At 55.9% G+C, this 21,137-nt stretch overlaps 3 protein-coding genes and 1 long non-coding RNA gene across 17 annotated transcripts; 2 read left to right on the forward strand and 2 right to left on the reverse strand.

Moving 5' to 3' along the window:
• Positions 1-9: 9 nt before the first annotated feature.
• Positions 10-7,315, reverse strand: MATCAP1 (microtubule associated tyrosine carboxypeptidase 1). 4 transcript variants are annotated; one of them, XM_077755566.1, is made up of 7 exons: positions 7,227-7,315; positions 4,000-4,640; positions 3,774-3,917; positions 3,370-3,502; positions 2,110-2,415; positions 1,882-1,979; positions 10-902 (listed from the first exon to the last, which is right to left on the reverse strand). In XM_077755566.1, exons 2-7 carry the CDS (start codon positions 4,582-4,584, stop codon positions 738-740), a joined length of 1,431 nt encoding a protein of 476 aa, XP_077611692.1. In that variant the 5' UTR covers positions 4,585-4,640; positions 7,227-7,315; the 3' UTR covers positions 10-737. The 4 variants fall into 4 exon arrangements, with proteins under 4 accessions (XP_077611692.1, XP_077611691.1, XP_077611690.1 ...); XM_077755565.1 differs by lacking the exon at positions 7,227-7,315 and adding an exon at positions 6,730-6,929; XM_077755564.1 differs by lacking the exon at positions 7,227-7,315 and adding an exon at positions 6,586-6,616.
• LOC144224534 (uncharacterized) lies at positions 7,114-9,197 on the forward strand. Of its 2 annotated transcripts, none has more exons than XR_013333075.1 (3): positions 7,114-7,155; positions 7,780-8,027; positions 8,115-9,197. It is a non-coding gene; the product is annotated as an uncharacterized LOC144224534 (long non-coding RNA). The 2 variants fall into 2 exon arrangements; XR_013333076.1 differs by lacking the exon at positions 7,114-7,155 and adding an exon at positions 7,427-7,580.
• Positions 7,732-14,295, reverse strand: EXOC3L1 (exocyst complex component 3 like 1). 10 transcript variants are annotated; one of them, XM_077755553.1, is made up of 14 exons: positions 14,275-14,295; positions 12,770-12,933; positions 12,436-12,498; positions 12,049-12,224; positions 11,749-11,968; positions 10,579-11,191; positions 10,382-10,499; positions 10,115-10,240; positions 9,914-10,014; positions 9,596-9,706; positions 8,792-8,921; positions 8,305-8,691; positions 8,089-8,213; positions 7,732-8,008 (listed from the first exon to the last, which is right to left on the reverse strand). In XM_077755553.1, exons 3-14 carry the CDS (start codon positions 12,479-12,481, stop codon positions 7,819-7,821), a joined length of 2,343 nt encoding a protein of 780 aa, XP_077611679.1. In that variant the 5' UTR covers positions 12,482-12,498; positions 12,770-12,933; positions 14,275-14,295; the 3' UTR covers positions 7,732-7,818. The 10 variants fall into 10 exon arrangements, with proteins under 10 accessions (XP_077611679.1, XP_077611683.1, XP_077611684.1 ...); XM_077755557.1 differs by lacking the exon at positions 14,275-14,295 and having other exon boundaries at positions 8,305-8,460; positions 8,538-8,660; positions 12,049-12,209; positions 12,770-12,980; XM_077755558.1 differs by lacking the exon at positions 14,275-14,295 and having other exon boundaries at positions 8,305-8,460; positions 8,559-8,660; positions 12,770-12,980.
• Positions 14,296-14,412: 117 nt separating this feature from the next.
• Positions 14,413-21,069, forward strand: E2F4 (E2F transcription factor 4). Its single transcript, XM_077755568.1, has 10 exons — positions 14,413-14,619; positions 15,057-15,166; positions 15,308-15,469; positions 15,785-15,828; positions 16,528-16,589; positions 16,809-17,106; positions 17,572-17,772; positions 19,737-19,784; positions 19,981-20,025; positions 20,126-21,069. The coding sequence occupies exons 1-10, from the start codon at positions 14,485-14,487 to the stop codon at positions 20,239-20,241; spliced, it is 1,221 nt and encodes a 406-aa protein (XP_077611694.1). The 5' UTR covers positions 14,413-14,484; the 3' UTR covers positions 20,242-21,069.
• Positions 21,070-21,137: the final 68 nt, after the last annotated feature.

Consider the following 21,137-nt stretch of genomic DNA (forward strand, 5'->3'; position numbering starts at 1 on the left):
GCCGGGGGGGGGGGGGGGGGGGGGGGGGGAGGGGAGATGAGAGTGGGGCTAGGAACAGTTGGTGCCTTCCAGAGGAGCTCTGTTCCCTCCACCAAACCTTCAGAAGCTGCTGCCTCCCAGGACCCAGGGTGCAGAGCACATAAATAGGGAATAAATACATGACCAGTGGGAGAGGCAAAATGCTGGAAAGCACACCCCAGCCCAGCTGGGTCTCTACCACCAGGACCCCTGCCCTTTGAGTCTGTGTGAAAGCCAGGCCCTCAGGCTGAGGCTGTCACCCCAGGAGAAGGGAGATCCCCACCAGGACCCAGTGAGAGGTAGACAGCATGAAAGCTGAAGGAGCACCAAGGGGCCAGGTGGGGGAAGGGAGAGACTGGAGTATGCAGACACCCAAAGCCATCTCATGCAAGAACAAGTTTCTACTCCCAAGCCACCCCCCATCCCCATCATGCTCAGCTTCCCTCCTGCCCTCAGGCTTCCCTACAGCTCAAGAGAGAGCTAGAGGTAGGAGCGCAGACTCAGTTTGCCTGACATGCTGCTGCTGGTCCCTAGGCCCCAGTGAGGCTAGCAAGGGGCACAAACCCTCTGATGCCACTCCTACCTCCTGGGATGCTCCTGCCCTCCCAGTTCCCCAAGAAACACCTAAGCCATGGAAGCAAAGAGCAGCCAGCTTCATATTTGGGGGGCTGATCTGGAGCCTTCTGTCCAGGGCCTCTGCCTATAGCCCTTAACCAGCATCAGTCAGGCAACAGGCGGCCCAGTTCAGCTTCATCCAGCCGGTTGGTGGCCATGATGTGCTCCAGCTGCTGCCGGTAGCGCGCCAAGTCCTGCATGAAGTGGGGCACCCGGGTATTGTCCAGCACCCCATGGGGCCGCAGGTGGTCTACATCCTCATAGGATACCTGCAGGAAAGAAGCTGAGCCTCAGTGGTAGCCAGAGTGACATGGCTTTCAGGTAGCGGGTCCTAGCTCTCTACAAATGGCTCATTGCCCTCTGCTTCTGGAATGCCTCTCTCTCCCCTCTGGATCCACTCCCAAGGTTATATACCCTGAGGCTCAGTGCTGGGTATGTTTGTCTCTCTCCCAATAGTTTGTACCATCTGTGCCCCACAGCCCCACTCTTGTCTCCAGCCCAGCTTCTCCCCTCATCTACAAACCCAGGTATCAAGCTGCCTCAGACACCTCAGACCCCACACCCAATGCTGAACTCCTGGGTGCCAGCTTATGCCAGCTCCACCTTCCACAAAGTTCTCTCGGTCAGCTCAAGGGAAGGGACCTGGAATACGTCACCCTCCAACTCAGGGTGGTCTTTGAGTTAGAGGGATTCCATTCTCTGAAGAGCTCTCCCTGGCTTGTTCCTCCCTCTGCATGGCTAGTGTCCGGTTAGGCCAGACCACCATCAATTCTTCAGGAGTGATTGGATAGGCGGCTTCCTCCTCCCCCTACACTACTTAGGCTTCTCTCTCCAATCCACCTCCCATCTAACATCCACACGGAGCCTTCTAAAGTAAAAGTGACATTTCTCTGCTTAAAGCCCTACTGATTCCCCATTGCTTCAGATGGAAGTCCATCTTCCTCAGCCTGCCACAGAAACTCAGAGCCAGAGACTTCTCCAGTCCCCTTCCCCAGACCTTCCTGACTGCTCCCCTGGCCTGAATGCTCACCTCCTTTGAGATGCAGCATCTACACACACACCTGAAGTTTAGGCCAAGTACCTACTTTTGGCTGCCAGGTTGTCACTTCTTTTGTTCACCTCCACCCAGGTCCCCCCACCAGAGAAGCTTGGCACCGAGTCCTCAGTCGAGGACCCAACAGAGGCCCAGGGAACAATGCAGTGACAAGGAGAGCTGGCTGGGCTCTCTAGAGGTCCGTGGCCCCTCACCTTGCCCAGTGAAGTCAGCAGTGGGAAATCGATGGTCTGGCGGTGCCTCAGAATGCGCACGATGCCATCCAGGTACACCTGATCCTTGCTGAAGCAGCCTGTGGGCAAGGGAGGGCTGTAAGCCCCCGGGCCGGAAGCCCACCCTCCTTGCCCCTGCTCAAGGCACTGCCCCCCACCCGGCACCCCCGGGCCTCCTTCAGGAACCCCCAACGCGGCGCGGGCGCCCACCGGGCAGCGAGGTGTCAGTCTGCCCACGCTTGGCGCGCACGCAGTACTCCCAGCGCACATCAGCATCCTGTACATAGCGCGCCAGGTCCTGGAAGAGCTGGCGGAAGGACATGCGTGAGGCGCGGTGGATGGTGTAGTAGAGCAGAGCTGCACGCCACAGAAAGGGCTGCTTGCGGAAGAGCACGCTGTGCAGGCTGGCCAAACCCTCCTCCGTGGGGTTCGCTGGCCGCAGACCATACTGCTGGCGGCCCTCAGCGCTGTGCCATGGCTGCCGGGCGTTGTTCACTCCCCGCAGGTAGTGAGTGCCTGCAGGGAAGGCGAGGGGAAGGCAGTACTGGGTGGGACATCCAGGGGACCAACCTGTGTCCTGCTACATCCTGCAAGACCTCTAGCCAGTGATGGTGACTCACATATACTCCAGCTCCTAAACTCAGGCTCTCAAGCAAGTTCTCCCTATCCCCATTCCCTGCCCCAGACAAATGCATAATCACCCAACCCCAGGCAGCGGGAAGACCCTCCTCAGGTGAACTTGCACCCAAAGACTCAGTCCCCCACACAAGAATCCTCCCCACCCATCCAGGGCTACACACACAAACAACTCTCCCAAACTCACACTGCCTCCCCATGCTCCCCACCCCCCACCAGAAAGGAGCAGGAACTCCCAACACCCCCCACTCCAGGCCCCACACCCTGTATGCCCATGTCATGTTGAAAGTCATGCTGATGACCCCAGTGAAAAACACCTTTTGCCCAGAGCTACAGGATTCTTGATGAGGAGACACAGACAGAAAGGAATGGTAATTAGTGTCCCATGCTCTCCATTTCAGCTCAGCCTATCTCCTCCTAAAACCCGACTTTGTGTCCTCAACCAATTCCATTCCTAGGATCTGGCCTTCCACCCACCCTGGAGGGCCTCCGTGTTGGCTGGGCTAGTGGGACCCTCAGGGCACTCCCTCTGGCCTGTCCAGGCCTCAGCAACCTTGTCCCCACTGTCAAGGGAAATCAGAGAGAAAGCAGAGGGATAAAAGATACCCAAAGGGAGCAAGAGATGAGGGTGAGCCCAGAGAGTGGGCAGGCATGTTCTGGCCTACCTCTGTGAGCCAGAGGGAGTAGGTAGCTGCTCACGAAGGGAAAGGGCCCGTCCTCCGGAAGGAAGGGGAAGAAAGAGAGGGGGTGGGGTTACTGGGGCCCCTCACTGCCCCCTACCCCATCCCAGCGCCCTCTCATCCTACCCACCCACCCACCTACCCACACCCTGACCTATCTCGTGCCGCAGCATGCCCTCCAACCAATACTGGCGGGCTCCGGTCAGGTTGATGGCCAACGTTGGTCGGCTGTTCTCCACCATCATCACTGCCTGGGACAGCAGGTTCTCACTCAGCTGCACAACAACCTGCAGGTGGTAGTGACCTAAGCCATGGCTACCAGCCCTGAGGCCAGTATGCAGGTGGGCACGCTGAGGCCAAAGGACAGCGAGGCCACACACCTGGCCAGGGCACCCAGCCTTTACCACCTTTGCTCAGAGCCAGCTCTCACTTTACTGGGGCAGGGGGAGGGGCTTGGCTGGGGTCACTAGCTGGCCAGGTGTGGAGCTGGGCCTGGTTTCGCCCACTCAGCAGCCTGGTTTGGGACACAAAGGGGCCTGGGAGACAGGGCTGGCTCACCTCCCCAACACAGCCCTCCTTCTGCATGTATTTGCGCACAATGGACCAGATCTGGCACTTGGTCAGCAGCTGGCCTCCAGTTGCAGCTTCAAAGTGTTCATAGGTACCAAACTTCTCCAGGACAGCTTCAATGATGCCAACTGCCTGCACAAAGGGTTGCAATGGCTGGTCAGACCAGGCCTCTTGGGTGGTCAGGGCCAGGGTGAGGTGGGCAGGCTAGACTGACCTGATGGATGAACTGTCCAGAAGCCTCACAGTACTTCTCCAGCACAGCCGTGGGCATAGGCTCCTGGTATTCGAACTGTGGGTTGTAGGTGTAGTGGGACTGGAAGAACTTGTCCCGCTCACGGTCCATGTTAGTTGGCCGCAAGGCCACCAACATGCAAGGGCTCTTGCTGGCACCACGGCCTGCATCCTTTCGACTCTTAGCAATATGAGGAAGGGAGGCTGCAGACCTCAGGGTGCCCCCACCTGGGTCCCGGCCCCGTGGTGCAGGTGGGGCCCGACCCTGGGTGCCACTCCCCCGCCGGCCAGTAGTATTTACAGTATAGGTGCTCTCACTGCGACGCATGTGGCCACGGTGGCCCAAGTGCAGCTCTGAGAAGCGCTGCAGCTCAGGATGGGGCCGCAGGGCTGAGGGGACTGACAGAGCCAGGGGCAAGGCCAAGGGCAAGGCCAGGGACCGAGGCCAGGGGTACAGCAGTGTCCCATTTCGGACTGAGGGCTTCAGCCTATGGCCCAAGGATGAGGGACTGGCTGGTGGGCTTGGGGGTGCCTGCTCATACACCTGAGCCCCTGAGTCCAGCACCATTCTGTCTTGGGGGTCACATCCAGCCGAGTCACTCCAACTCCCCACACTGTCGACTTCTGGGGACAAAGAAGGGCATATGGAGGCCAGTATGAGTGGTTGTGGCCTGAGAATCAGCAGACCTGTGCTGCATACTGCCCATGCTGAGTGCTTAGTGGGCTCAGGGTCTTGCCACCAGGAGTCTGGGTGGCTACCCCCTCCCTCACCCCCATCCCAGTGTCCATGCCTTCCAGCAGGCTCACCTAAGGAAGCTGGACTGGGGGAAGGCAGGAGGCAGAATTTATACACCCACCTAGATGGTGGTCACTGGAACCCCCTTAGCCTATGAGCTGCTGAGAACAAGGCCTGAGCCCCTACTCGTGGTTTTAACTCCTGCACTCAACACCCACCCAAGCTGGGAGCTAGGACAATATAGCCTCAGCTGCTGGGATGATGGATGAGGGGCTCTCACCACCTTCTACCTGCCTTCCATCTATGGCCTTTTCTCAGTCTCATCCCTCCCCTCCCACCTGGCTCCACCACTTCCTCCAGCCCAGCTGGCCTCAGTCACAGTTTGGATGCCTGCCTGCTCCTTGCTTATATTAGTCTCTCCACCTGGAATGCTCTCTTTCCTCTGGGTTATCTGTTCAAATCCAAATTAGAATTAGCTTTTGGGGAGCAGAGGGAGACTTTAGCAAACTCAAGCCAGTACCCAGTCTGTCTCCTCTTAGAGGCCTCTTTCTAGTGGTCATCCAAGGCCAGTGCTGGGACTTCTGACTCTGTACTAGGGCTCAGAACAATCCAGTCTCTCCCTGAAAGTGTGACTGAACTCCCTCGCCTGTTCAGGAACAGAATTCCAGCATTTCTCGGACATCGTCAATCTCTTCCCCCCTACTGGATTCTTTCCATCAGCATAAACACATGCTGTTATTTCTGTCTTTAAAAATCAAAAGCAAACCCTCACTTGACCCCACACTCTCCCAGCCCTAATGCATCTCCCTCCAGCTGCTCCTTATTGCAGCACAACACCCCAAGTCATCTGCATTCAGTCTCTGACTCCTTTCCTGTTTTCTCTTACGTTTCACTCCCCACCCTCCATTGAAACTGATCTGACCAAGGTCATCAATGATCACATATTGATCAGCGCACTTGACATAATTAATCATTTCATCTTGGAAACATGTTCTCTACTTGGCTTCCCAAATACACTGAAACATATTCTCCTACCTCACTGGCTGTTTGTTCTTCGTCTTCCTTGCTGTTATTCCTATCTTCCTGATCTCTTAATGTTGTAATGCCTCAGGGCTTGGAAACTTCTATGAAAACTTCTCTCTTCTCCATTTATGCTTACTCTCAAGGGTGATCTCATCCACTTTCATGGTTTCAAAAACATCAGCCTAAACTTCTATAAACTTCATACTGACGTTGCCAGTTCTCAAGTCAAAATCTTTACTTGAATGTACAACAGGCATCTCAAACTGAACATGTCCCCTGTCTGGAATGCTTCCCCCTCATATAACTACAGGGCACATTCTCCTACTTTCTTCAGATCTCTGCACAAATATGTTGTTAGGCAAGTCTCCCTAACTCTGTCTGTAAAATAGTAAACCTCTTCTTCCTTGTCCACCACAATCTTCACTTTCCCATATTATTTTCTGAAGCAGTTGTCACCATCTGAAGTATAGTATATGTCATTATTAGTTATTTCCCTTCTCCTTTCGAATGTTCACGGCTGTGTCCTCAGAACCCAGAATAGTATCTGACCCAGAGCAGTTACTCAATAAACGAGAGGAACCCAAGAGCTCTTCTCCTTTGTGGAACTGGAATAATTCCTTCCACATACTTCGTTTCCTTATAGAGATCTGATCCCCCAGCCCTACCTCCCTCCATTCTGCTTAGTGACCAGATGTTTGAAAAAATTTCAGGCCTCAGGCTTCACTCTTCTCAACTAATTGTACACTTTTCTGGACTCCTCACTGGTCTCTAGGCCTCTACCTGGGTCAGTTCCTTTCATCTCCCCCATACCTTCTTTCATTCGACCTAGCTCTTCGCAATTACCAAGAAGATGCCTGCTTCTTTCATGTCTCAGTTCTTCTGCCAAGAATGCCCTCCCAATGTCTCTTTGTAGCAAACTCCTAACCATTCCTCAGGGTTCGGTTTAGGCCTCACCTCCTCCGGGAAGCCTTCCTGACGTCTTGGAGGCTCCCAGTGTCTAGACGGCTTCTTTACCACCCTAAGCTGTCACCGTCGGAGCCTACGTCTGTGTCCCCCCACCTCCCCCTTAGCTCCCTGAGGGCAGAGATGGGTCTTATTGAACCCCATGTCCCAAGCACCTAGCACTACATGCAGAATGAATGAAAGATGGCTGGGGAGGGGCCCAGACAGAAGGCGGAGTCCAGTGACAAATGAGAGGGTGTGGCCTGCACCAATAAAAAACCTCCGGGAAAGAGTAACGTGAAAGAGGAGCCAATAGGGACGGAGAGATGGAGGAGGGGCGTGACCCGCAGCCAATAAGTGGCGGAAGATGGGGCAAAGGGCGTGGCCAATCGAGGGCGGAGCCAGAGGACAATGGAGTGGGGGTTCCCGGTCAGATGAGTAAGGGTCGAGTCGCATGGCTTCGCGGCCTCTCGGGGGTGGGGGGTTCCGTCCGCGTACCGCGCCCCCACCTGTTCGCTCCTTTTCTCGCCACCGCCGTTCCGGCTCCGTAACACCAATCGCCAGCCGCCCAGCCCGCGGGAGCCGACGCTGGCGACGCACGCACTTGGGCGCGCGCACGCTCACACGAAGGCGCGCGTATTCGCGTCAATCTCGGCGGGCGGCGGCGGGCACGGGAGAACACCGCTTGGGGTGGGACCCGGCAGAGCAGAGGGGGCGGTGTCCGCCACCAGGTCACGCCCCTGGGCGCGGCGTTGTCTTAAACCCGCCCCGTCCACGAGGGCCTAGGCAGAGTTCAGGGCTTCAAGGGCTACACTGCCTTCCGAGCCAGGGCCGGGAGACAGGAGCTCACTGCGCAGGCGCGGGTTAAGTGGGTCTGCAGTCAGCGTACAGCGGCAGAAGCTCCCGTACTTGAGAATGCAGTCCATACAGGGCTGATGCCGGGACAGGTGAGGTGAAGCCCATATCAGGAGTGGAGCCAGAATACCTTAGGCGTTTCACTGAACGTGGACCCCCTAATCTTCACACTTTTATTTCATCCCCCTTCCCCAATACACAATTCAGGCGACGGGGCAGTGGCTGTATTCCGAGGGTAGCCTGGCGTCAGGCACAGGGCCCGGAGGGAAGGCAGGAGGACAGTGCAGGAGTAGGTACTGGCACGAGGCTGAAGAGTGCTCGACGACCCGCAGAGGGCGAGGGCTGCGGGCCGGCCTGCAGGGAGCTGAGTGCGGCCAGGCGCTGCTCTCGGGACACATCCCCGCGCAGGTCCAAGAGGGCTGAGACGTGATCCTCGCTACCGGGACACCAAAGAGGTGCGTGTCAGCTCTGCCCCGCTCCTCCTCCCTGTCCCCCCACCAGCACCAGTCTTCGCACCTCACGTCGGGAAATTTTTGTCGCAGGCCTGCCACCTCGAGGCCGAGCAGCATAGGGTCACGGAGGTTCAGCAGATCCCGGAGAGCGAGGAGCACTGGCGCGCACTGATAACTCTCCTCCAGGCCCTGAGCACCCAGGAGTAGGTCTCGAGCCCGCCTTCGACTCCCACCCACCCACTGAGACTCCCGCCCATCTGCTCGCCTAAGGAGCTCTCACCAAACCAAGGAAAAGTTCCCGAAGCTGGGCTGCGTCGTGCTGCAGACGCTCGGCCGCCTGGGTCCTCTCCTCGGCTCCTCGGCACACTAGGCGGCCCTGCATCAACGCACGTAGGTACTGCAGTACCACCGTACGCTCCGCCTCAGCCAGAAGCAGCTGCAGAGAACGCAATGGGTCCAAGACGCCTTTCCGATGGGCGCTTCCCCACTTCCCAGCCTTTCCCTTAAGCGCACCTGGATCGCAGGATTCCGTACTCGCCTGAAATCCTGGCAGAAGCTTGCCGTCCGCTCGCATACATTGTCCAGCAGCTCTGGGCTCGACAACCACCGACGCGAGGGCAGAGCTTCGAACAGGGGCTGGGTGGGGTCGGGTGAGGCAGAGACGGGGCTGGAGGAACGTACGGACCTAGCATTTCCCCAGCAGAGGAATACATGCACATATATGCTGTATCTCCTCCTCCCACCCTCATCCCGACCTGAAGTCTTACCTGGAGCTCCGCCAGCAGCGCCTCCAACACCAGGCGGCAGATCCTCCTCTGCAACTCGTCCAGCGCTGCCTCCACTGGGGCCAAGGCTCCTGAAGCCGCCCCACCGGGTTGCAGGACGGACACGGAGGAGCTGGACCGACCAAAGGTTATGGCTTCAGGACCAAGGCCAAGGCCCTCAAGGCCCTCCATTGTCTAGCCACTCCGACGCCACCTACTGGCGCAAGTTTGTGGAGGGAGGGGCACTACCGAAGATCTGGGCCTCGGACTGAAGCTGGGAGTGGTAGGCTCAGAGAGCTAGAAGAAACCCAGCCAGAACTGGGTTCTCAGTGTAACTTTGAGCAAATGATGTCTTTTGGTTTCTGTTTGGGTAAGGGGAGCCTTAGGAGTGAATAAAAATCATCATTAACTTGTTTGTCCTCTCTGCCCCCACCTCAAAGGACATAAGACCTAGGAGCAAGGGAATTTTTGTTTGTTTATTTTGTTCACAACTGCAAACTCAGCCATTATTATGTGGCACAGAGTAGGGCCTTGATATGATACTATGTGCCAGGCAGGCACTGTGGTAGGTACTTCACATCTGTTGATCTTATGTGATTCTCAGAACGTACCATTATTACCCACATGATACTGATGAGAACAAAATTCAGAGAGATTAGGTAACTAGTGCAAGGTCACACAGCAATTAGTAGAACTAGGACTGGATTTCCAGGGCTAAGTGAGTCCAAAATTTCTAATGGTTTAGTGTGGACTGGGTCCATACCTAATTGGAGTTCAATCAGGAGTTCTGTGGGGGCCTCCTAGTACCTGAGTGCTGACTGGTAGTTGAGGGTGGCCAGTAGGTAGGGCACATAATGAGGAGCCATTGCTTCACCCCTGATGTGGTCTCGGGAGAATCGGATCAGAGCATCACTAAAGCTGCAAAGGGCAAAGATAGTTCCTGTACCTATCACTCTGGTGCCCCCACAACCTGAGTCCCTGGTACTCCAGCCCCACCTCCAAGAGACCCAAAACCCTGTTTTGAAGAAGCCCTTTCCCACTGGTGTGACTTATTCATTCAGAGCCCCTTTAGGCTGCCCCAGGAGCAGAGCTAGGGGTTGCGAGCCGGTCAAAGCCTTGGCAGACCTCCTCAGGAACGTGCCCAGTTCTGATAGTGCCATGCTGTGCACCCGCCGCTGCAGTGACTCACTGACCATGCTGGTCACCCGAATGTTCTCTTCCAGGATCTAAAGGCAGAAATGGGTGGCCATCAGCATCAGTCCTAGTCCTGCTATTCTCCCCTTTCCCTATGGGGGCTTCCCACCTGCCTCGTCTCTTCCTACCCACCTGCAGCACTATGGCTGGCATAGGTGAGTGGTAGAAGCCAGAGGAGTCTGTGCCAGGTTCCTGCTCTCGGTTCCACTCAGCTACCTCCCCATCCAGTGCCTTCTGCAGCCACTGGGCCACATTAACCTGGGGGAAGGGGCAAAGGGCAGCAGGATACTGCTGTAGCAAGGCACTGATGCTGCTAGAGACAAGCAGACATGCAACTCTACAGATACAGGTCCCCAGCTGGTGCCAGAGCTTCTCTGTACCTGGGCCCCAACTACTCACCTGGATTTGGGTCACAAATGTTGCCTCCAGCTGTTCAATGTTCTCTGGGGTCAGGAGGGGCTCCAGCTGAGACACGTCAGCCTCAGGCCCCAACTCCAGGCTCCCCATCATTTCTGGCCTGGAGGTGGGTAGCCCAGTGTCACTCTGAGCCCCCAGCCTCTGGTCCGCCCACTTCCCATTGCCCCAGGGGTACTGACCCCAGGTACACATGCAGTGTCCAGCGCAGTAAGGTGAAGGCATCAGCAGCTCCTAGGGCAGGCCCTTCCAGCAGTTGCTGCAGGCAGCGACGCAGTCCACTGTGCAGGGTGTGGGCCCACAGCCGGACCACCTGGTAGTGTGGTGGGCAGCAGGGTGCTACTAGTGCTTCAGCTATGGCCAATTCAGCTGGTAGAGCCACCCGCAGAGCCTCCAGCCACCCTGCCAGGGCCCCTGGCTCAAGCAGCAGAGGTGTCCCAAAGTGGGTCCTCTCCAGGCCCTCCTGCAGTGCCTGCAGACAGCGCCGCCGCCAGTCCCGGGGGGGCAGCTCCAGGGAGGTTGTGTGCCCAGCATCCACCTCTGCCACACGCACAGCAGCCACCAGCAAGGCTGGGTCCTCCCGGGCCAGCTGCCCTGCTACCCCCGCAGCCGCCTCTACAGCCTGGCCCAGAGCCTCAGCTAAAGGGCCCAGCCCCTCGAAGACTGGCAACTCCAGGCCCCCCAGAGGTGCCCACGTCTCCTCTTGCAGCTGCTCCAGCTCCCGAAGACACACATATGCCTCCAAGAGCCGCTGGGCACCAATCAGGGTCTGTGTGTGGGCCACCGCAGCTGGCACTAAGCGGGGAGAAGATGAAACAGCCCTGAGTCTCAACCTGCCCACCTGTGCAATGGTTACAACAGTGGCTGCTGAGGCCCTAGGGCTGGAGTGGTGTGTAAAAATGTTTAACAACCAGTACAGCAGAGCACTGACCAATCTGAAAGGACCCAGGGAAGGGCCTAGAGGCCTGGTAGGGCAGGTGTAAATCCCTGAGCTGATGGAACAAGAGGACGTGAGGGATCCTGGAAGCAAGGCAGGGAGGAACTCAGGAGGCCATGCTGATGGCTATTTACTCACTCTGTTAAGGAAGTATTGCAAAAAATTAGCAACCAGGGTGGCCAGGGCCACTTGACTGGGTCTCAGTTCTGACTCACACAACCTATACTTGAGAATCCCAGAATAAGCTAATTTGTATCCTGCTTCATATCCCATTTGAGGCCCGAGTTAGTCTCTAGGAGGTCCCTGCTGTGCCCCTCCATGCTTTCTCCCACTAATGCCCCAACCCCTTGATCAGTGATGGGTGTTTATTGACTAACTATTGGTGGGCAGAGGCCTGGGGCCCCTGCACACTCACCTGCCCGCAGCCGGGGCAGCAGCTGAGACAGGACCTGCAGTTGCTTGTGCTGTGCAACCTGTTCTCGCAGTGGTTGTAGGGTCTGCGTGGCCTCTGCCATACCTTGGAGCAACCCGCGGGCCTGGCCCAGGGCCTCACGGGTTCCCTGCACAGCCTCAAACGCCTGGGCCAGCTGCCACACACCAGTCTTCACGCCCTCCAGGTAGGACTGCACCACCGACTGTGGGGAGGAGACAGCCAGTGAGGCCTAGCCAGTCCTGCAGCCCATCCCAGCTCTCCTGCCCCCTGACCAATGCCCACCTTAATGCGTGCTTCCAGGGAAGAGGTACGTTGAACTTCGCAGCTGCGGTACTGGCCCAGCCTGGCCAGCTGCTCTGGCCGGTAGAAGATGCCTGAGGCCCATTTGAGTGCTGCTCCTCTGGCCAGCTGCTCCGCCTTCTCTTGCTCTGGCCACTCAGGCCCTGGGCAGGAAGAGCCTGGGCAGCCTCATCAGCTGGGCAGGGCCTACAGGAAGTGGCCCAAACCTGCTCCCCTTCCTACTTCTCAGCTTGTCCCCTAGGGCAGTCCAATCTATTCCTCTTGCTGCCCTATGGAGCTCCAGGCAGACCTGGCAAGGAGGCTCCAACCCTGACATTCCCATCTTTCCGGCCACCGTCCCTCCCTTAGCCCACCCAGAAGGACTCATACCAGGGGGAAGTGAGGGCTGCATTTCGTCCTTGGTTGCTGAGTCCATGGCATTCCCTGGTGGCACTAGAGATGAGGTAGGAAGAGTGGATTCTCCTTTGAGCTCCAGTCTCAGTCTAGGCCCCTCTGAGAAGGAGGAGGGAGGTTCTTGCCCAGCCCCCTCAGAAAATGAAAGGGAGGTGGGTGTGATGGGGAGGCACCAAAAGCAGGAAGCTTTTGCCTGCTCGGTTTCTCAGTTTTGCCCCTGCAGGTGCCAAGCGAGGCAGGGTAGGCACAGGCCTCTGCTGGCCCCAGCTCCTGCTTTGAATTGCAGAGGACAGTTTGATATGGAACTCACCACGGTTGGCCAGGCATCCAGTTCTTTCTCCTCTGAAAATAGTCTTGGCCTTGAGGATGGCCCTCTCCCCCAGTCCTCAGATCAGAGCTGGGTATTCTCTTCACTGTCTCAAGAGGCCTTGGTGGTTCCAGCCCACACCTTGGCAAGCGGCAAAATTCTTCTCCCTAAGAAAGCCTCTGTCCCACTACTGGCCCAGGAGCACCCTCCTCCTTCCAAGCCCCCTCCCTCCCCAAGGCCAAATGCCTGAAAGGAAGGAAGCTGAGTCTGGCCCTTTATTCCCAACAGGAAAGAGTATCTGCATTGTGGGATGGGGTGGGGACGGCTGGGTACCACTTCCTTGGGGGGAGGGGGGTGTACTCCCTGTAATCATTGAGTCCTGACCAGCCCAAACAGGACCTCTCAGTGCTCAGGACACAGACGTGAACTAGAGGACCACAAACAGGGGTGGAGAGGAGGGTGTGCAAATACAGGTGCAGACAGCATCACCGTAGGAAAACTGTGTCGATGGCCCCTCAGAGGAGGGTTGCACCTCTGCAGAGGACTGAGAAGCTACAGGCTGTTGTGAGGAAGGTTTGTGATGGGTGGTGGTGAGAGAGAGCTAGAAGGGCTATGAAAGTTGTATTTGTCTTGAAAGTTAAAGGGGGCCATGGAGAGGACCACAGGGTAGTAATAATTTGTGGAAGCTGATTACCACCCAAAGCCACCCTTCAGGACAAAGCCACCAGTTGCCCTAGCTGCCAGGAATGTAGATTGCTGAGGTGTCATAGTTGAGTCTCTTTCTCAATGTTAGGACACAAAGTCCTGGTACCCTTATCTGGACATAGACCACCTTGGAAGAGCCACCCCAGTTTCAGTGCTCCTAGTAGGATGGCCTGAGGCCTCTATATAACTGCATCACAATTTAATTCCCCCCTCTGCCCAATCTGCAGGTCTTACTCTAAACTTCCCTGCAGGCCTGTCTCACAGTTAGCTTCTCAGAGATCTTGACTTAAAATAAATGAAAATAAATAATGATATCAAACATAACAAAATGGTGTTGGCCAACACATAATCCTTCCTACTTGCCAGGAGCTGTTCTAAGTGCCTTACCTATATATGTATGGAAAGGTAAGCATGTTTGCATTGGCAGAAAAATGGTTGTAATTTCATGGCCTCTGAGCACTGCAGTGTGGACCAGAGAAAGATGAGGCTGGGATCAGGGAAGGGGAGTGAGAATGGAGACAAGTGGGCAAGCTAGATGTAGTTAGTGCTTGCTGTTTGGCAGGAAGTGAGGGACAGGAATAAGGTGAATAAACCCACACAGTAGTGCAGCTTCTAGGAGCAAGTTTGGGGAAACACACTGGGTTCATAGGGCAGCGTGGTCTCCTCTCCTGAAATGGGGACAGGGTAGCCACCGGGACGTTCTGGTGGCTCTCCATTCTCTACTGCCAGGGCTGCCCATCGACTTTTTCCACCTCCCTCTGCCACCTATCCTCTCCTTCGGGATCCCCGGGTTGTTTTCGTACTCTTCGGCGGTTGGACATTTGTTGATGGTCCCCGAAGTTTTGCTGCCGTGTCCACTGAGAGGAATTGCGCCAGATTCCCTGGGAGGGCGCGGAGCGGAAGCGGAAACAGCGACGCTGGCGCCGGCGGCCTGGTGGCCAGGAACGGAAGCGGAAGTGGCGGCGGCGCCGGCCTGGCCTGGCCTGGCTGAAGGGAGGCGGCGGGCGGGCGCGATGGCGGAGGCCGGGCCGCAGGCGCCGCCGCCCCCGGGCACCCCAAGCCGGCACGAGAAGAGCTTGGGACTTCTCACCACCAAGTTCGTGTCGCTTCTTCAGGAGGCCAAGGACGGTGTGCTTGACCTCAAGCTGGTGCGGCCTGGGCTAAGGGGCGGCAGGGAGGGTAGTGGACCAGGCAGGCCTGGACCGGTAGTAAGGATCCCTGAGGTGGCGCAGCTGAGCTCTCAGAGAACAGGCCTCCATCCGTGTGCTTTCTCACAGGAGGGAGGCTGGGCGCTGTTTCATTCATTCAGTCGAGGCCATTGGGTGTCAGCTATGTGCCGGGCTCAGGGCTGCAAGTGCTGGTCCTCGTGGTCCTCCTCGGTTGGTGGGAGAAGAGCCCCCGAACATCATTTCGGGCTGCACCAGGCCTCTTCCTGCCCCTTGGTCCTGAGCCGTTGTAGTGCCGGGAAATAGGGTTGGGACTCAAGCCACCCCTTTTTCAGATCCCTTCTAGACCAAGTCTCAAAATAGCTGGGGGTACACCTGAGAGCAGGGCTAAGTATCCTTCGCTCCGTTCTGTCTGCCAGGCAGCTGACACCCTTGCTGTGCGCCAGAAGCGACGGATTTACGACATCACCAATGTGCTGGAAGGTATCGGGCTGATCGAGAAAAAATCCAAGAATAGCATCCAGTGGAAGTGAGTGGGGGCATCTGGGAGGGCAATGGCATCTCCTACTCAGAAATGTCAGGGGTGTGGGGAGAAGGATACAGGAGAGAGCATGGGCCATGGGACCCAGAGTTCCTGGTGGCTCCTCTCAGCCTTGCTCCCTGGGCTCAGGGGTGTGGGTCCTGGCTGCAATACCCGGGAGATTGCGGACAAGCTGATTGAGCTCAAGGCTGAGATCGAAGAGCTGCAACAGCGAGAGCAAGAACTGGACAAGCACAAGGTGTGGGTGCAGCAGAGCATCCGGAATGTCACAGAAGATGTGCAGAACAGCTGATATCCTCCTGGTGGTCCCTGTCCCCGGGGAGTGGGTGAGGGGCCCTTTAGTCCAGCGGGGTTTGCTCTGTGGTGCCCTAGGCACTATCCACCTTGGGAGGATGATCCTGCAGTTCCTTGCCAGGTCCCTGCTTCAGCCTCCCTCCTGAAACCCCCTCCCCAACCAGTCTTGTCCTGTGATCTTTCCCCATGTAGACCCCAGGGCTTTCTCTGAGAGCATGTATGTCAGAGCTCTGCTAAAGACTTGGGTTTTCTCTGTGGTCTGCCATCTATCACCTTAGGCAGGGCATCAGCCGTTCTCCTTAACCCCCACACCTTGGCCTACGTGACTCATGAGGACATCTGCAGATGCTTTGCTGGTGAGCAGAGCCTGGGTAGGGGGAAATGGGGGTGGGGCTGGGCTGAGCCACAGCCCTGAGCAGTGGGCTCAATGCCAAAGGCGAGTTTTGTCTCTTAAGATGGTTCCTTGGGCCTGCCCAAAAAGGAACCAGACAGGGTAAATCCTGGGTTTGAGGGTCACTGAGGCCCCGTGGAGGCCAAGTATACAGAAAGTGTACAAGAATTCTGGGTTGAGTCCCTGGGTCAGCCCCCATCTGCACTTTTCTCTGGGTTTGGCTTCTCAATCATGACAGAAGCATAAAGGGGAGAGAGCATGTGTGTATGCTCTTAAATTCTTGTATCCAGGGGATGGTGGTGCTCACTTTCAGCCTGTAGTTAGTTGCATCATGGATAAAGGAACAGTTCCTTTTCCATTTTGCATCCCCTAGACTGGTTTGGGGAAGGAATATTGGCCTTGGCCAGAACTTCTAGGGAGCAGTCCCATCAATCAGGGAGTGAGATGCCCAGGCCAGCAATCCTTTGAAACACATGTTTGAACCCAGATTTTATGATTATTGACCCTTGGGCTCTTGGGAGGAGAAAAGCTTTAGTTCTCTGCCCCAGCTATTGTGGTCTCCCTAAGAGACCATGATTTCCTTTCTTGCTCCAAGGGATAGCCACCCCCATTCTCAGATTAGATTGAGCCCTTGGGCACTGACCCATTCTCCTTGTCATTCTAGGAGATACTCTGCTGGCCATCCGGGCTCCATCGGGCACCAGCCTCGAAGTGCCCATCCCAGAGGTGGGTGCTGAGCCCAGGCAGGCTGGGTTGATTGAGGGCGGGTGCTGGCTGTGAAGGCCGATAAGTCCCGGGTGGGGCAGGTAGGGGGACGCCTGGATCTTAGGGTTATCTAAAAGGACGGGCAGCCTAGGGTGGAAGAGGACACTGTCGCCCTAGCTAGGGTCAGGCAGGAGCCAAACCTGCTTTTAATTCTACCTGTCCTCCATCCCCCGCCTCCAGGGCCTCAATGGGCAGAAGAAGTACCAAATTCACCTGAAGAGTATGAGTGGCCCTATTGAGGTGCTGCTGGTGAACAAGGAGGCATGGAGCTCACCGCCTGTGGCAGTGCCTGTGCCGCCTCCCGAAGATCTGCTCCAGAGCCCACCTGCTGTCCCTACCCCTCCGCCTCTGCCCAAGCCTACCCTGGCCCAGCCCCAGGACACCTCACGCCCAAGCAGTCCCCAGGTGACCACTCCCACCCCTGTCCCTGGCATTATCGAAGCCCAGGGGGTGCCCGGTCCAGCAACTGAGATCACAGGTGAGGTATAACAGGCAGCTGGTGATGGGGTAATTTCTGGGGCCCAAAAGGCAACACCTCTGTGTTGCGAAACGTGTACTCAGTATTGGAAAAGACCTCGTGGGGGGTTGTCCTTTTCCTAGCCTCTGGTTGACCTCCCTTTGCTATGGTTATGAGTCCTTTTTATAGGGAAGCTCTGACTGTGTGAAAGGGTATTAGTGGTGACAGTTTTCCCCCAGATCCACCATTTTCCCTGGTCACCCCTCTTAAAGTGTAGTCACAGCAGCCATGTCTTCTGTGAGTCTTCCTCCTGGAGGTCTCAAGCTCCTGTCTCTTTTAGTGGCTCACTTCTAGGTTATCTCCTCAGGGTGACTGACAGTGTCTGTCTCTCCTTGGGCCATCGTCATCCTGACTGGGGTCTAGCACAAAGCTTCAATATCTTACTTCCTGCTCCCAAGTGACTGGGTTCTGGGGATCTGGTTGTAGTGAGTGGCGGCCCTGGAACTGACAGCAAGGACAATGGTGAGCTTAGCTCCCTCCCACTGGGCCTGGCAGCACTGGACACCCGGCCGCTACAGTCCTCTGCCCTGCTGGACAGTAGCAGCAGCAGCAGCAGCAGCAATAGCAGCTCATCTGGACCCAACCCTTCTACCTCCTTTGAGCCCATCAAGGCAGACCCCACAGGAGGTGAGTGCTTGTCTCCTGAGGAGTAGGGAGAGCCCAGCCTCAGCCAGTCCTAGGTCAGAAGTAGTATTGGGGCTGGAATCCAGCTCTTCTGTCTCCTCAGCCAGAGTTGGCCAGCCTGAGGGTCAGCCCCGCCATCAACCCTTGCCTTGACACCAGAGCTCTGCCAGGCTGAGTGAGGAGCCTGGTCTCCAGCTTGGCAGTGCTGCCCCTTTGCTCCCCTTCCTGGTTTCCATGGAACTGCTGGGTCCCTCTCAAGCCCTGCCTGTCACCCCTTGCACTCAGGTGTCACGAAGGCATAACTGCTGTCCTGGAGAAGGGGCTGTGGTAAGGCCCTCAGTCTCCGAAGGTGGCCATGTCTTCCCAGAGGAGGTGATGATATCTGGCTGGAGTCTTCTCTCCATCTTGCGACTGAGTGTTTGCTTCTTCCAGGATTCATTCTTCTTGGCCCACAAATGCTGCTAAGTTTCTTTTCGTTAAATGACACTTTATTCTTGTTTCCTCTGTGCCCTTCACTGTCTCCTCTCTGTCTGGACTCCTTGAACAAGTGATCTCTATTCCATTTCATATCTTGGTCTCCTAGGCCCCCTGCAGGTTGCAGCAGTCATCAACCCCATGGTATGGCAGTGCTGCTCTTTGAGAAATTGCCTAGCCCTGACTATCAGCTTCAGCAGTTTCTGGGCTAATTTGTTCGGGTGCTTTTTTACTCCATGTCTATACTTTTTATGTCTTTGGTATTTATGATGCCAATTCTGACTCTTCTCTCTTACTGGCTTCTTCTGACCTCTCTCTGGCACTCCTTTAAACTTTGATGCTTCCCAGATCTCTGTCCCTTTCCATACCTGTGGAGGGGACCTATTCGGGTTAGATGAATCCCCAACTTCCACCTTGCCTAGATCTTTTGCCTGAACTCCACACCTGTGTCTGCCTGCCTTCCTCTGCACATTCAAGAGGCATTTCATTCCTGTGTCCTCAACTGAAACCTTTTTTTTTTTTTTTTTTTTAAANGGCTCCAGGTTCTGAGCTGTCAGCCCAGAGCCCGACAGGGAGCTTGAACCCACAGACCACGAGATCATGACCTGAGTTGAAGTCAGATGCTTAACCGACACTAGCCACCCAGGCACCCCGAAACTTGCCTTTTCTACTTCTGTGTGTACTCTACCTGGCCCTAATCTCCCAGGCCTGACACCTGCACGTCACTCCCATTTCCATCTCCAGCTCTGCACCTTGCATTAGCTGAGTTTGTTCTAGACATCTCCCATCATTGGCTTCTATTTATCCTCCATATTCATGGTCTCTACTGGCTATCTCTATTCTAAAGTTTTCAGCAGCATCCTCTTTACCGCAACTGACAGGGATCTATCTGAAACACAGGTTGACTGTGTCATTTCTGTGTTTACTAAGTACTTTTAATGGCTTCTTAAGTCCTGCTGAATAAAACCAGAGTTCCTACACCTGGTATATGAAATCCTCATGAACCAGCCCCAGCACTCCTCTCCAGTTTCATTTTCCTCTGCTTCCCACATGCATTCTCCCAGTCAGACCTTTGTAGCAGATTTGTCGCCCTTTAGCACCAGCTCCTATAAGTGTCTGCCTCCTTCCCTGCCCAGTGACCTAGTCCCCAGGGTGTGATCTCTGAACTTGGCATTGAGCAGGTGCTTAGCAAGGGCAGCGGTGAGTGGGGTATCTTCCATCAGACAGGGCATACCTGCTTAACCCATAAAGGGAGGCAGTGTGCTGCCCTTCTGCAGCACTTCTGAGTTAGAAGAGCTATACCAGTTACCCACGATGGGCCTTTAGTACCCTGAGCCCAGCACTGAGGAGACTGACAATGCCAACTATGCCTGGGGAAGGGCTTCCATCTCCTCAGTTGTGTGGACCCCCAAGATGGGTGGTAGAAGATCTGAGGAAGGTGAAGGCTAGGTGGGACCCGAATGGCTCTTGAGCATGGCTTTCTTGTCTTTCAGTTCTGGAACTCCCTAAAGAGCTGTCAGAAATCTTCGATCCCACACGAGGTAGGGCTGCATTCTTCCATGGGGTAAGGGGCAGCTCATTCAGTCTTATGGCTCTTATGCTTCTGTGGACCTCTGATTGTGCCTTGTATCTGGGCAAAGAGTAAAGTTCCTGAGGGGTGGCTAGGAGGGTTCCCTTCATGGGCTTTGGTGGTTAGAGAGGCAGGAGCCAGAATGTAACTCAACTCTCCCTTCCCAGAATGCATGAGCTCAGAGTTGCTGGAGGAGCTGATGTCCTCAGAAGGTGGGTGGCCCAGGAAAGTGGGGCATGGGGGGTGAGCGGGGGGCTGGGCAGCTCCTGGGAGGGGCCTTGGCCCAGAGCCTCAGCCTGGTGCTCTCTGCAGTGTTTGCCCCCCTCCTCCGCCTTTCTCCACCCCCTGGAGACCACGATTACATCTACAACCTGGACGAGAGTGAAGGTGTCTGTGACCTCTTCGACGTGCCTGTACTCAACCTCTGACTGACAGAGACATGCCCCGTGTGGCTGGGATACAGACTGTGTGACCTGGGGGCTGCCTGAGGACATCCCCCATTCTACCCCTACACAGCTTGAAAGCCACAGACTCCTGGCTTCCCCAGCCTTCCCTCACTGCAATTCTAACACAACTCCCACTCCGGCACGAACACCTGTACCGTGCTAGGAAAGTAGGGGAAAGGGGCTCATCCCCCTTCACCATGGAGCCAGTGTGTGCATCTCCTCTTCTGGGGCTTTCCCCCACTTCATGCCCTCTCAGAGCCCAGGCTCAGCTACCACTCAGTGGCGCAGAACCGAAGACCTGTCATCACCCCTATAGGGCAGCTTGTCCAGCCCCACTGCCCTGTTCCAACCAACACCTCCCAACCAGAGGAGGGGAGCCTAGGGTGGAGCCTGATGATTTCCGGCACCACCTGAGCCTCCTTCACTTTTCCCCACCCTCTGAACCTACAGCTCCCCTTGGACCTCTGTGTGTATCCCCCGTCTGCCTGGCCCTTAGCCCTGAGAACCTATAGGTGTGGTTGGGGGTGGGGAGTGCTAACAGGAAAGAACAGAGAGGTCTTTAGCTAGAAATCTGGGCAGGTGAGTCCCTGAGGATTGGTCCAATCTCCTGCCCTGTAGGTCTTCCCTCCCTTCCCCTGCCCTACCCTTGTTTATTCATTTATCCTCATTTAGAGCCATTTCCAGAGATTTAGAAAGATTTGCAGTAACTAATGGATTCCTATATAAAGATTATTTTTATACTTTTTGCAGCAAAAGGAAATTGTAATATTTGTACAGTGTGCGAGTGAATAAAGACCATGCCTAAGGCTATCTCTGATCTGGTTCTTTCAAGGCCCCTCCCTGGAATTCTGCTGGATAGGTGGTGGGACCGGGTGGGT

The sequence above is a fragment of the Crocuta crocuta genome, unplaced genomic scaffold (assembly GCF_008692635.1).
Source record: "Crocuta crocuta isolate KB4526 unplaced genomic scaffold, BGI_CrCroc_1.0 scaffold152, whole genome shotgun sequence".
In the NCBI taxonomy this organism is placed as follows: Eukaryota; Metazoa; Chordata; class Mammalia; order Carnivora; family Hyaenidae; genus Crocuta; species Crocuta crocuta.

What these genes read in the sequence shown, in the direction of transcription:
- MATCAP1 (XM_077755564.1), bottom strand. An exon ending in AGGAGGGCTGTGTTGGGGAG is followed by an intron (nt 3,503 to 3,773) that starts GTGAGCCAGCCC and finishes TACCACCTGCAG; the next exon opens with GTTGTTGTGCAGCTGAGTGA. An exon ending in CATGCTGCGGCACGAGATAG is followed by an intron (nt 2,416 to 3,369) that starts GTCAGGGTGTGG and finishes CCTTCCCTGCAG; the next exon opens with GCACTCACTACCTGCGGGGA.
- EXOC3L1 (XM_077755553.1), bottom strand. Translation starts at nt 12,481, where the DNA reads ATGGACTCAGCAACCAAGGACGAAATGCAGCCCTCACTTCCCCCTG. An exon ending in CCCTGGAAGCACGCATTAAG is followed by an intron (nt 11,969 to 12,048) that starts GTGGGCATTGGT and finishes TCCTCCCCACAG; the next exon opens with TCGGTGGTGCAGTCCTACCT. An exon ending in AACTACCAGTCAGCACTCAG is followed by an intron (nt 8,922 to 9,595) that starts GTACTAGGAGGC and finishes TGGTCGGTCCAG; the next exon opens with CTCCTCCGTGTCCGTCCTGC.
- E2F4 (XM_077755568.1), top strand. Translation starts at nt 14,485, where the DNA reads ATGGCGGAGGCCGGGCCGCAGGCGCCGCCGCCCCCGGGCACCCCAAGC. An exon ending in GTGTGCTTGACCTCAAGCTG is followed by an intron (nt 14,620 to 15,056) that starts GTGCGGCCTGGG and finishes TCTGTCTGCCAG; the next exon opens with GCAGCTGACACCCTTGCTGT. An exon ending in AATCTTCGATCCCACACGAG is followed by an intron (nt 19,785 to 19,980) that starts GTAGGGCTGCAT and finishes CTCCCTTCCCAG; the next exon opens with AATGCATGAGCTCAGAGTTG.